Source organism: Sceloporus undulatus, chromosome 5, assembly GCF_019175285.1.
Source record: "Sceloporus undulatus isolate JIND9_A2432 ecotype Alabama chromosome 5, SceUnd_v1.1, whole genome shotgun sequence".
NCBI lineage: Eukaryota > Metazoa > Chordata > Lepidosauria > Squamata > Phrynosomatidae > Sceloporus > Sceloporus undulatus.
In genome coordinates, this window is record NC_056526.1 from 99,512,754 (window position 1) to 99,525,853 (window position 13,100).

The 13,100-nt window shown below is 41.8% G+C and overlaps 1 protein-coding gene across 5 annotated transcripts in view; it reads left to right on the forward strand.

Moving 5' to 3' along the window:
- Positions 1-9,029, forward strand: part of CRMP1 (collapsin response mediator protein 1) — a 70,576-nt gene extending 61,547 nt beyond the window's left edge. For 4 of the 5 annotated variants that reach the window (XM_042470897.1, XM_042470898.1, XM_042470900.1 and 1 more), the window contains exons 11-14: positions 2,130-2,300; positions 3,655-3,834; positions 6,950-7,115; positions 8,201-9,029. In XM_042470897.1, the coding sequence (XP_042326831.1) occupies positions 2,130-2,300; positions 3,655-3,834; positions 6,950-7,115; positions 8,201-8,292 (609 nt within the window). In that variant the 3' untranslated portion in view covers positions 8,293-9,029. Of the gene's footprint in view, positions 1-2,129; positions 2,301-3,654; positions 3,835-5,286; positions 5,456-6,949; positions 7,116-8,200 lie in introns of those variants that run through there. The other variant, XR_006104312.1, reaches the window with a different exon arrangement.
- The last annotated feature ends 4,071 nt before the right edge of the window (positions 9,030-13,100 follow it).

A 13,100-nucleotide genomic window follows, 5' to 3' on the forward strand; every position in this document is an offset into this window, starting at 1 on the left:
ACAGAAGTCGCCACGCTCCAGTCCTTAGAGCTGGAGTGTGGCTTTGGTGAGACTTCTGGACTCTTAGGACGCATGCATCATTGAAACACGATACCTCCACTGTGACTCGAAGCAGCTTTATTATGGCTGTCTGTAACAGGCCATTGTTTCATTTGAGTTTCATTGTCATGGGTCTGTTCTAAGTAATCCTGGGATTTGTCACTCAGTGGCATAGAATTCTAAGTGCCTCACCAAATCATACAAACTGCAGAATTCTTTGAAGATGGAGTTATGACAGTAAAAGTGGTAGGAAACTGTGGATCCAGTGTTTCTACCCCATTGTCTACAAACCTATTTTCCCAGCAGAGAAGACCAAAACATCTTGTAGAATGGGTTGCTCCTCCCACTTGCAGGAAGAATAAGAAAGACCTGCTAGTTCCCATGTGGGGGAGCAAGTCCCCTGAAGGTCAGTCTTTTTCCTGCCTACACTCCTAGCAGGACATGCTTCTTCAGCTCTATGGACTTCTCATCAATCCAGCCAGGATGATGCTTGCCATTTTCTCAGACAAGCTTGTCCCTCCCTCCCTCTTTACCTTTACCTTTACCTTTACCCTTACTTGGTTCTTGGGGATCATCAGGATGGTGTCCAAATGCTTCCCATACATCACAGAGCCAAGTGTTCCACTCTGACCCAACCTGGCTACAGATCCACATGTGGAAGGCATGCTAGATAGCTGCAGATACTTTGGCAAGGTTGTGAATACTGTTCTCGCCTCCAGACGCCCCTCCACCAACAGAATATACAGATACATCATCCAAGTGTTTCATAGGTGTTGCAGGTGCAAACAGCTGGACTTCCTTCAGGTCTCCAGGCTAGCCCTGGTGGAGTTCTGCCAGAATGGTATTGAGTGAGGTTTCTGGCCCAACACTGTCAAGAGACAAGTGGCCATCATAACATCCATGCTGCCCCACAAGCAGGCACCTAGAATCTCCTCCCATCCACATCTCCAGTGGTTCTAGCAAACCTAGCACCACTGATAGTCTATCATTTTCTATCCTGGAACCTGCATACGTTGCTCGTAGTGCTGACTGTACCCTCCTTCAAACCCCTCAGGGAGGCGTCCTTAAAGCATCTGTCATAGAAAGTCCTGCTCATGGTCATCACCTCAGCATACAGGGTCTCCAAACTTGGTGCACGGCTGGTGGGCAGAGAACTGTGCATCATCAGACCAGACTCAGTGCTGCTCCATCTGGCCCCTACCTTCTTTCTGCCCATAACCATCCAATTGATGGAAAGGATCTGGCACACCTTGTACATGCACAGAGCCATGAAAATTTACCTGAAAAGGATGAAGAACTTGTGGACTCAGATGCTCTGCCCCATGGGGAATAAGCTGACTCCCCCTCCACTCTCAGCAGAGGGATCACATCCTGCATTGCAGCCTGTCACCAATCTGGACCTGAAACTGGCCTACTCCACTAAGAGTGCAGCCACCACAGCAGCCCTGGTCACCAGTTCCCCTCTGGTGGAAATTTGCAGGGTGGCTACATGGAAATCACCTTCCATATTTGTTAATTACAAACTAAACGCTTTTGGTCTTTACCTATGATATGCCCATTTCCAGCAGAGAAGGGCCAAACATCTTGTCCACTCAGTGGGTGCTGTCAGTAAGATCTGGAGACCACATGTAAATGTTTATAACACATAAGCTATGGCACAGGAAATCCAGAGTGTGTCCTTTTGGGGACACACACATAAATTCTTGTCTGTTTTGTTGGATGGTATGGAAGGTTTTAACTGCTTCTTCTGTTCATATATGCCTTTCTTCTCAGTTTCTTCATTGCACCTAGTTACCTTTTGTGTTAAATTAATAAATAACAACGTTCCTTCTGTTCTGATTAAGCTTTGTCTCTGGCTGATTAGTGACTGACCTTCAGGGGGCTTGCTCCCCCATGTGGAAACTAGAAAGTCTTTCTTATTCTTCCTGACTAATAGGAGCAAGTGGGAGAGCAACCTGTTCTACAGTATGTTCAGCCCTTCTGTGCTGGAAATGGATGTATCACAGGTAAGGACCAATACTCCTATTTTTCTAATATGTACTTATTATTACATGTCCATTCTTATGTTACTTATATAAAATTTATTGTAGTCTACAGGTAAAATGGATGAAAACCAGTTTGTTGCTGTCACCAGTACCAATGCAGCCAAAATCTTTAATCTGTACCCACGAAAGGGCAGGATTGCTGTGGGTTCTGATGCTGATATTGTAATTTGGGATCCAGAAAAGGGGAAGACAATCACAGCAAAAAGTCACAAATCGGTAAGAGGAAGAGCTCGTCAATGCTTGTGAGAGTGATTTGAGGTATTATTCCTGTTAATGGGGTAAACTGCTGAAGAGTCCTTACATGTCGCAGCACAGCACCAACACAAATGTTCTTTGCTACATATGTCACTCATTTGAGCTCCAGATATGGATGCCAGTACTGTTATTACCAGGGATACACCCTAGGACTCTGTGAATAAGTTACCAGTGGCCTGTGGTCTCATCCCACAGTAGCAGGATTACCTCACACCCACTGCTTAGATCACGGTCCATTGATGCCCTGCATACAGCTGGGTAAAGGTTTCTCGGTATCTTGCTTGGAGATATGGCAGTGTCTAAATCCAACTTGAATTACTTGGATGTGAGAGATCTGCAGTTGCCTGGAAAAGTAGAAGGTATCCAAAATGTATTTACACTAGCTCATGTGGCCCTTCAGATATTGTTGGACTGCAGCTTCCAGCAGTCATAGCCAACACAATCAATGGTAAGAAATGCTGGAAATTGCAGTCCAACAACATCTGTGATCATTATATATAATACATTTTTACTCAAATGTATAGTATATTGAGGTAAGGCATATCAGTGGGAGTTGAGCTTTCTTTCTTGAACCTTTGGGGGTTGTTGTTCTTGGATTTTGTGTTATTTTGATAGGACAAGTGGATTTTATGACTGTACTCAGTAGCTGGGAGCCAAAGAATGACTTAGATTCATAAAAAGAATACACTAGCCCAACAGCCTGTTATGGCAACATCTGTGCCTCCTTACCATATTATTGAACATTCTTGAAACTGCTCTCAGTTCAGAAGAAGTTAGTTATTAATGCAAGATATGTGGACTGCTTTTCAGGAACTACAGGGATGTGGTGGCTGGGTGGTTAAGATGCCAAGTCTGATGATCGAAAGATCTCCAATCTCTATTCATGTGTTCAGCACATTAGGGATTGGAATGCCCAAATCTGGTTTAAGTATCAAAGTGATGATTTGTCATATGTGAGAAAGGCCACTGCTGGATTAGACTGGATTTGTGGTGAAGTGAAATTATGTATTTTGGTTCCTTAATACAGATCAGTATCACATTCCATTCCCATCATGGATATTGAACAAGTCAACCATATAAGGAAATATTTCAAATTTGCTTCCAAACGGTTAAAGATTTCATAGTACTTTTTCCCTGTTTTTTACTAGTTCTGGCCAATAGTGTGCCATTTCTTTGTATTTTTTTCTATTTTCTCATGTGAGAAAATTAATTGACTTATGTACTTAATATTCTCTAATTGCAGGTAGAATTAATATAGTACAAAGTATGCCTATAAATAAATGGTAATAAACTGCATATTTTTGTTGTTGCTCAGGCTGTTGAATATAATATTTTTGAAGGCATGGAGTGCCATGGGGCTCCTCTCATAGTCATTAGCCAAGGAAAGGTTGTGTTTGACGATGGAAATCTCCATGTAAGTAAAGGAACAGGACGTTTTATTCCCCGAAAGCCTTTCCCTGAATACCTTTATCAGCGGATCAAAATTAGGAATAAGGTAGGTTTGTATGCATCAAAGCTATGTATTCTTTTGGTTGTGTTAATATTATTATTGTTGCTTTATAACAATAACAATTGCTTTAATAACAATATACAAATTATTTTAATATCAGTTTTATGAAGTACCATAAGCTAAGATGGTGTGATGGGCCTGAACTAATCAATGTGGCTACACCATTGCTATATTGAAATTAATGGCATTTAATAAAAGTTAAATAAAAGAAGTTACATACATGAAGTGTGTGCTTCTTTTTATCACTAACTATCACAATGAATCATAGAATCACAGAGGTGGAAGAGACCTCAAGGGCCACCAAGTCCAACTCCTTGCCATGCAGGAACCCACAATCAAAGTATCCCCAAGATTCAGCTTCTGTTTAAAAATTTCCAAAGTAGGAGAATCTACGACACTCTGAGGGAGTGTTTTCCACTGTTGAACAGCTCTTACTGTCAAGAAGTTCCTTCTGATGTTTAGGAGGAATCTTTTTTCCATGTCCTGTTCTCTGGAGCAGTAAAAAACCAAGCTTGCTCCATCCTCAGGATAACACCCTTCAAATATTTAAAACGGGGCTATCATGTCACTTGTTAACTCTCTCTTCTCCAAGCTAAACATACCCAGGTCCCAAATTCTTTCCTCATAGGACTGCTGCCACACATCAGAATTAATGCAGTTTGACACTGCTTTAGCTTCCATGGCTCAGTGCTATGGACTCCTGGGATTTGTAGTTTACTGTGACACCAGAGGAGTTCTACTTAAACATTAAGAAGAATTTCATGGCAGTAATAACAGTTCAGCAGTTGAACAGATTGCCTCAGGAGGTAGTGGATTCTCCATCTTTTGCGGTCTTTAAGCAGAGATTGAATGGCCATTTCTCATAGTGGTTCAGTTCAGTCTTCCAGCATGCCATGTAGTTGGACCTGATGGTCTTTTCCTTTGAACTCTGTGATCTTAAGTCTTTGGATCTGCTGTAACTTGCTTGCTGATGATACAGTAAATGCTTTTTCATCTTCATTTACATGAATCCCATTACTGGTGAATCCCAGTGGTTTGGTTGCTATATATGTAGATGTATCTAGGATAGTGTTGAGTCAAGTGTTGCTGAATTGGTTTTACTTACTGCAGTGGTTCTCAACCTGTAGGCCGCGACCCCTTTGGGGGTCGAACGACCCTTTCACAGGGGTCGTCTAAGACCATCGGAAAACACATATTTCCGGCGGTCTTAGGAACCGAGAAGAAAATAATTTTATGGTTGGGGGTCACCACAACATGAGAAACTGTATTAAAGGGTCACGGCATCAGGAAGGTTGAGAACCACTGACTTACTGAGACCTGGAAGCAGGACACTGCTTTTTTGCTTGGCCTTGCTTGAAACAGGAATAAACTGTTTGCTAAAATGCAACAGACTCTAAGGGAAGAGAAGAATGCCACACAGTTTCTCTTGATTTGCAGCTGGAGGAGAAAAGTATGTTCTTCTGTGGACGATGGTGGAAGCAGGACACTGCTTTTTTGCTTGGCCTTGGCTTGAAACAGGAATAAACTGTTTGGCAAAATGCAACAGACTCTAAGGGAAGAGGAAAATGCCACACAGTTTCTCTTGATTTGCAGCTGGAGGAGAAAAGTATGTTCTTCTGTGGATGATGGTAGAAAGTAATTGGGGGGTGGGGGTGGTAAGAGGCAGAATATGGAAGAGTAAGGTAACTGGGGGAAGAAAAGGGTGAAAAATTTTGTCCAGGGTATTTGTGGTAGAAAGGACATCAGTTCTATGAAACTAAAAACTATCTTCTGTCAAAAGAGAAAACTGTAACAAAGCCTTTGAAGAAGAACCTCCTTTTTACGAAGTCTTTTTGGGCCTACTCAGCCCCTCCTTGTCCTCTTCTAGCTGGAGGTTTTCTAAAGCAGCACTGGCATCAGGATGGTGGAGGACAGCTGTAGAAGCACCGACGTTTGGTGTTGGTTTGCAGCAGTGTCTGTGCTGTAAACAATGCAGTAAACTTAAAGCTTGAACTGGGAAAGAGCAAGATTCCACTCTATCCATTCCTAATGTAGCTGTGCATACCTGTCTACAACATGTAGGGTAAATAGCAATAGTCTTCCCCATATGAAAGAGAGACAGATCTGTAAAATGGTAAATAGAACAAAGTTGAAGCTGGTGGGGAAAAAATCATCCCTGGATATATTTTGAAATAAGATTTGACGTGGTCTCTAAAAGTTCAAAATATTTTTGATCACATATGCAGGGTGTACGTAATATAATTATTTCATTTCACATGTGCATATTGTTAGTTCTGGATATATGTTGAAACATGTTGAACTGCTCTTCTTTTTTGTGGAATAAGATCCTATCCATCTTTTTTCCATCTTATTTTTGCCTCTGGTACCAAACATTCTGCTAAAGAAGTAATACCCAGGAATACATTCATTTTGTTAACTGAGGTTAATTCTATCTTAGAATCCACATGTAGGTAAATAGATGTTGTACTGCTTAGCAAAAACAGACCTTCTTGGTGGAAACAGACATGCTTCTTTCTTTTCTAGCAACAGCCCCTCCTGAAAGCACTATACAGCTCTCTGAAAAAAACTATACAGCGGGACCCTGGTATCCATGGGAGGTCAGGATCCTCCATGAATATCAAAATCTGTAGATGCTGAAGTCCCATTATATAAAGTGGCATAGTAAAATGATGTCCCTTATATAAAATTGCAAAATCAATGTTTACTTTTGGAATTTATATACATTTTTCAATATTTTCAAGTCATGGATGGTTGAACCCATGGATAAAAAAGTCTCTGGATATGGGAGGCAGACTGTACAGAGAATTAGAGGACTGCTGAATGGACTGAGAGGTAGATCCCTGAAAATTTGGTGGAGACTTCAGTCTGAATCCCATTTCACCTAGAGTAGACCCACTTAATTAGTTGTTCTGGGGTGATTCAGCATGTAGGAAAAACTCACTGGTTCAGTGCGTCTACTCTAATGGGAACTAACAACAGATCCAGGTCACTTTCCACAAACAGAGCTCTACACATGGCAGATCCTGGATCCAAGCTTCTGAGCTTAGGAATATGAAGGTAAAATGTCAAGCTACTATAAATATTTTTTCTTCATATTTAGGTAACAGAATTACAAGGAGTTTGCAGAGGAATGTATGATGGACCAGTCTATGAAGTCCCAGCAACACCAAAATATGCAACCCCTGCACCTTCCACTAAATCATCTCCTGCCAAAAACCAGCCTCCACCAATCCGAAATCTCCACCAGTCTAATTTTAGCTTATCAGGTAAAGAGGTTTGACAGATTTTCAAAAAATCTTTTGAAAGCATTCCCTGTTATAAATAATGGTTTTATGTGAAAGCATAATAGTTGTTGTTTGTCTTCAAATTGTTTCTGACATATGGCAACTCCAAGGCAAACCTATCACAGGGATTTCTTGGCAAGATTTGTTCAGAGGTTTTCTCTTGCCTTCCTTTTGAGGCTGAGAGAGAGTGGCTTGCCTAATGTCACCCAGTCGGTTAGCATGATAGAGCAGGGATTCAAACCTGGTCTCCAGAGTCATAGTCCAACTCTCACACACTATGACATGCTGGATCTTGTGCAATATTGCTTAATTATTTTGAAAAGAGAAGTTTTCAGATTGAAGAGATTGAAGATTGAAGTGAGTGCAGCCTTGTGACATAATATGTGTTGTTCTGGGTATCGGAGTGAGTGCTGTATGTGCATACTTCTGTCCCACAGCCTCAAGTGTGCATACCCTGGCCCAGTAGCTTCAAGTATGTAATAGAAGAGAAATGCACAGAGAAGTCCATATTGCTTTTCAGGCGATTATCTCATAATTCCAATAGTAGTATTAGTTGTGTGCCTTCCAATTTTTTCCAATATATGGCCATCCCTTATCATTTTTCCCTCTGAGGGAGCAATACTTGTTAAGAGTGATTTTGCCACTGTCTTCCTCTGAGGCTAAGAGACTAAGACTTGCCCAAGGTCACCCACTGGATTTTCGTGGCCAAGCCATGATTCGAACCCTGGTCTTCCAGAGTCCTAGGCCACAATAGCACACTGGCTTAGTTTCAGCTGTACACCTCCATAAAAAGTACAGCAAACTCAGTATCCAGTAAATGAGAATGTGGGGAACGGGGCAGGGCTTATCTCATAGCTCCTTTCCCTGAAAGTGATACGAGAGGATATTCTTTCCAATATCAAAATTTTTAGAAAGTTAGATTTGATTTTTCAAATGAAACAGATTTTCAAAAACTATAGAAAAATTACACAAGTTTAGCTTTTGTTAGTACTTGTGCCACTGAATGTTAATTAAATTAAAGTCTTAACATTTCACATGAATTTTATTTTTGGCTTCCTGTTGTGCAGGTGCTCAGGTAGATGATAATAACCCTCGGCGTACTGGACATCGCATTGTTGCACCTCCTGGTGGCCGCTCCAATATTACCAGCCTTGGATAAGCTGAAATGGAAGCTTAGAAATCAAGAATGAAGGAAAGGCCACGGGAACAAGCTTACTTCCCTTTTATGTCTGTGTTGTTGGCCTCACAGTTCTCTTTGGTACTAACACGTGGGGGGAACTACTTGTCTCCTTTTTTGAAATGTTTTGCATAGAAAGAGGTCATCATAGTGTAGTGTGTTTGCTTGGATTAACTGCCTCACAATTGTGCTTTCATACCTGTGTCACCTTAAAGCATGGTGCTTCCATTGTCCCATTAGTGACTCTGCTGCTTTTAGCTATGTCTTGTGTGTCTACCTGATGGTTCCTTTGGATGTCTTTTCCCACCCCCAGCTGTGCTAGAGTAGTGGATGCATGTTACTAATGCAAGTTGCAGTTTGTGAGTGAGTCTATTTTAGACATGTTGCCAACAGTGAACTAGGCATGATGCCAAGGTACGAAATTCCACTAAAGAAAGGAAACCATAGAATTTTTTTTAAAATGCTATAGAATGGGTCAGACTTCTTTCTGTTAATGTAATTTTTAAATTTATTATAGACCCAAATAAAAAGCATTGTTCAATACAAGACTGAATAGAAGAGGGCCTAGTGGCTGTTATCCACTTAGTACATTCCACGTCTGTACATTTGCTTGTTTGTAGGAAGAGTCATAATTTAAACACGCTGACACTCCTGCCATCCAGTTTAGAGGATTTCACATTTGGACAGTAGTGTTCACCTTTTGCATGAAATTTTTGGTACTTCCAAAAAAATTCCAATTGTTGTGGGATTTTTAAAGTTTTTGTACAGAGGTGTTTTTTTTTCTCCTTTATAAATCACGTTCCACTTATAATGTATCAAAATCAACTAGTTGTGATTCATTTTTTTTAAATTGAGGCTTGTGAAATAAAAGAAAATGAACTGAAGTACTTTTTCTTCTTCTGGATTATAATCAAGATTGTTGTTATTTGGTGTCTTTCATTTGTACGTCAGGGCTGTAGCTAGGGGAGGGCAGGCGGGGCAAAGCCCTGGGTACCCCAGTCAAAGGGGCCCCCGCGCCGCCCTCCCTCACCTCGGGAGCTTCTGGGAGCTGAAGTCCAAAATCTCTTAAAGGGCACAGTTTGCAATGAACAGCTGCATTAGTGGAAGTCCCTCCTCTGCACATGAAGAGCACCTTCCATTGAGCGTGGCTCTGGAAGTGGAATCCCACTCACTGTGGCAGGGAAGGCGCAACCTGGCACTCTGAGGGAGGGAGGGAGGGAGGGAGGGAGGGGAGAAGCAGTGCTTGCCTCCTGAGGAGTGAAGGAGAGAGCTTAAAAGAGGGTGCTGCATGCGTGGGGGAGGGCTTCTCCCAACTCGACGGCTGATTGGTCGCTGCCTTCTGCAGACCAACAGCCAGCCGCCCTTTCTTGCCTATTAGCGCTTTTGATAGTGCTTCAGAAACTTAGCTGCATAGCTAGCTGCCTTCCCAAAAAATGTGAGAGATGGACAACGGAAATAAAGTGGATAAAAAGAAAACTCATTCGGTGGTGCAGTGGTTAAATGCCTGTACTGCAGCCATTCTCAAATCATAAGGTGGTGAGTTCAATACCAGCCAGGACTCAGGCTCGACTCAGCCTTTCATCCTTCCAAGGTCACTAAAATGAGTACCCAGATTGTTGAGGGCAATTAGCTTACAGTTATAAACTGCTTAGAGACTGCTTAGGTGGTATGAAGCATTACATACATGAAGCTGCTGCTATTGCTAATGCTAGAGAAGAGTGCTGAGGATATCATGGATGGCCAAAAAGACAAACAAATGTCCTAGAACAGATCATCCCGGAAACCTCCCTGGAAGCCAAGATGACAAAACTGAGGCTTCAAAGATATAGCCCTGTTAGTCTGTAGAATCAGTATGGAATCTTGTAGCACTTTTGAGACTAACTGAAAGGAAGAAAGAAATTGGCAGCATGAATTTTCCTAGACTCAAGTCTACTTCCTCAGATGCTGGAAGTAGACTGAAGTTTAGAAAAACTCTTGTTGCCAATTTCTTTCTTTCAATGAGTCTCAAAGGTGCTGCTACAAGATCTCTCCGCATACTAAAACGGAGGCTGTTGTACTTTGTCCACATCAGGAGAAGGCATGACTCATTAGAAAGGAAAAAGGCAGTAAGAAGAAAGGAAGGCCACACGCCAGATTGTTGGACTCACTCAGAGAGTCCACTGGCCTGAGTCTGCAGGACCTAAGCAGAGCCATGGAGGTCAGGGGGTCCTGGAGATGTCTCATCCACAGGGTCATCATGAATCGGGGTTGATTTGAGGGCAGTTGAGATGCAGTGGCTCAAGTGGTTAAGACGCTGACTCTGTTGATTGCAAGACTGGCAGGTTTGCAGTTCAAGGCCCAGATGCTGCATGATGGGGGAGCTCCCATCACTAGTCCCAGCTTCTGCCAACCTAGCAGTTCGGAAGCATGCAAATGCAAGTAGATAAATAGGTACCACTTCTCAGTGGGAAGCTAACAGTGCAGTCATGCTGGCCACATGACCACCAGAGCAGTCCTCCGACAATGCAGGCTCTGTGCTTAGAAACGGAGATGAGCACCGCCCCCTACAGTCAGTTATGGCCAGACATTCATGTCAAGGGACTACCTTTACCTTTTAACAACAACAAACCTGCCATTATCTGTTGACTTATGGTGACCTCATGAAATTCATAGGGTTCTCTTAGGCAAAGAATATTTAAGAGGTTTAGGTGGTGAACATTAAACACAATCTTAATACCCGTTTTTCAAAACGAGTATTTAAAAAAACCTGATGGTGTGCTTTGACAATTTTAGCACCTTGTCAGTAAGCTGTGAGAAGAAATAGGTTGAAAACCACTGATGTAAGACAGGTAGGCCCATGGGTCATTCTCTCCAGCTGATTCCTTTTCTGCCCACCTCTGGGTTTTTGTGCAGAGTAACCAGATGTCAAAACTGCAAAGGAGAGCAAGGCACTGCAAAATGTAAAATATTTTAAGAAAAACGTAGGCCATTACAAAATAAAAGCTAAAAACAGTCATATAAATATAAATTCATGCTTCTTAGTCATGCTCAAAATGGAAGACATTTTGGAATTCACCTTGGACAGAAGATTGAAATGTAGGACATGTCTGGAAAAGGAGGACATATGGTTCTTGTGTATGTGTGTGTGTCTTCGAGTCGCCTGTTGACATATGGAGACCCTATGAATTTTACAGGCTTTTCTTAGGCAAGGAATACTCAAGAGGTGATTTTGCCTGTTCTTTTCTCTGTAGTATATACCAAATTCCCCTTGTATCATTGAGGCTATTGTCCCCAGTACTTGGTGTTACCCTGCCATCTGGAAGACTGTTTCCCTCCTGCACGTATTTCAGTTTATACTCCTTCTGACCATAATTGTGATGCTTCTAGCAAATATGTTCTTTCCAACTGTTGTGAAGTGCAACCCATCTCTTGCCAAATATCCTTCTTTGTTTCATTTTATTTATATCTTTTTTCCAAGCATGGGATCTAAAGCAGCATACAACCTTGTAAAAACACAATACAATTAAAAAACATTTAGTCCAAAAGTTAGAACTTCTATTAAAAAACAAGTTAAAGCATAAGCTAAAAGTTGTTTTAAAAACATATTTAAAACACAATAAAATGGAGATTCAACATCCTAATTTTCTTCTGTTGCAACACATTAAAAGCCAAATGAGGAAAGGTTGAAGAAATTGGGCACATTGAGCTTGATGAAGAGAAGACTGAGTGAGTGACATGATTGCACTCTTTAAATATCTAAAGGGCTGTCACTAAAAGAAAAGTACAGGTTGGTTCTCTGCTGCCTCAGAGGGCAGAACCAAGTCTAATGGTTTAAAGTTACAGGAGGGTAGATTTTAGTTGAACATTAGGAGGCACTTCTTGATAGTAACAGAGGTTTGACAATGGAACCAATTGTCTAGAAAGGTGTTGGGATCTCCTTTTCTGGATGTCTTCAAAGAGGCTGGACAGCTACCTACTGGAGATATTCTAGCTGCATTTCCCACAATGAACTGAAGCTCGGACTCAATGGTGCATGGGGCCCTTACCATGATTCTATGAAATGATAGTGCAGACCATAGTCCAACAAGCCAAATCTTTCTTGATGGCACCATATCAAGTGCCAGTGTTCACTTCTAGTAATGTTCTCCCTGGGCCATGATCCTTCAAATGGGAAGGAGCAATAAAAGAGTAGTCTGCATCTACCTCCCTAGAGCCTTACAGCCCTTTGCAATGTGTTGAAGTCACGCAATATCATTTGTTCCAATGTGGATCAGAAAGAGGAGGAAATGGGCTTGATGAGTTTTGTCTGCTTCTCTGTTCCTTCATGGATCTTTACCCTGGAAGACAGACCACTTCTTGACTCATTTATTTTGTCAGGGCCACACACCACTGCTTTTGTTTATCACAAGGAATTGCCTCCTAGCACCAGACACCTCTTCTTTGTCTGGGCACTAACAGAAGACCTTCCATCCATAGAATCAATGTCACCTCCATGACTTCACAGATGGGAGGTTCTTATCCCTGTTTCTATGCCTCATAATCATCATTTAAAGGGGAAAGCTTGAAATCTATAGCGTAGCTTCAAGCTTGAAACATGGTTGATTGCTTTGCTTCTGTGTGTCTTGTTTTTCCAAGCATCTCCATCCTGTTTCTGGGAATTGTCTCTCTCCCTAGAAGTATCCCCCATGTCTTGTGCTTCCAGGAGAGTCTGTTCCATTCCTTCCAAAAAAAAGCACCGTCCTCCCTGATAAGTTGAAGTGTGATACACAAGTCTTAATCTGCTGCAGCTCCTCTCCCAATGAAGTAACCAG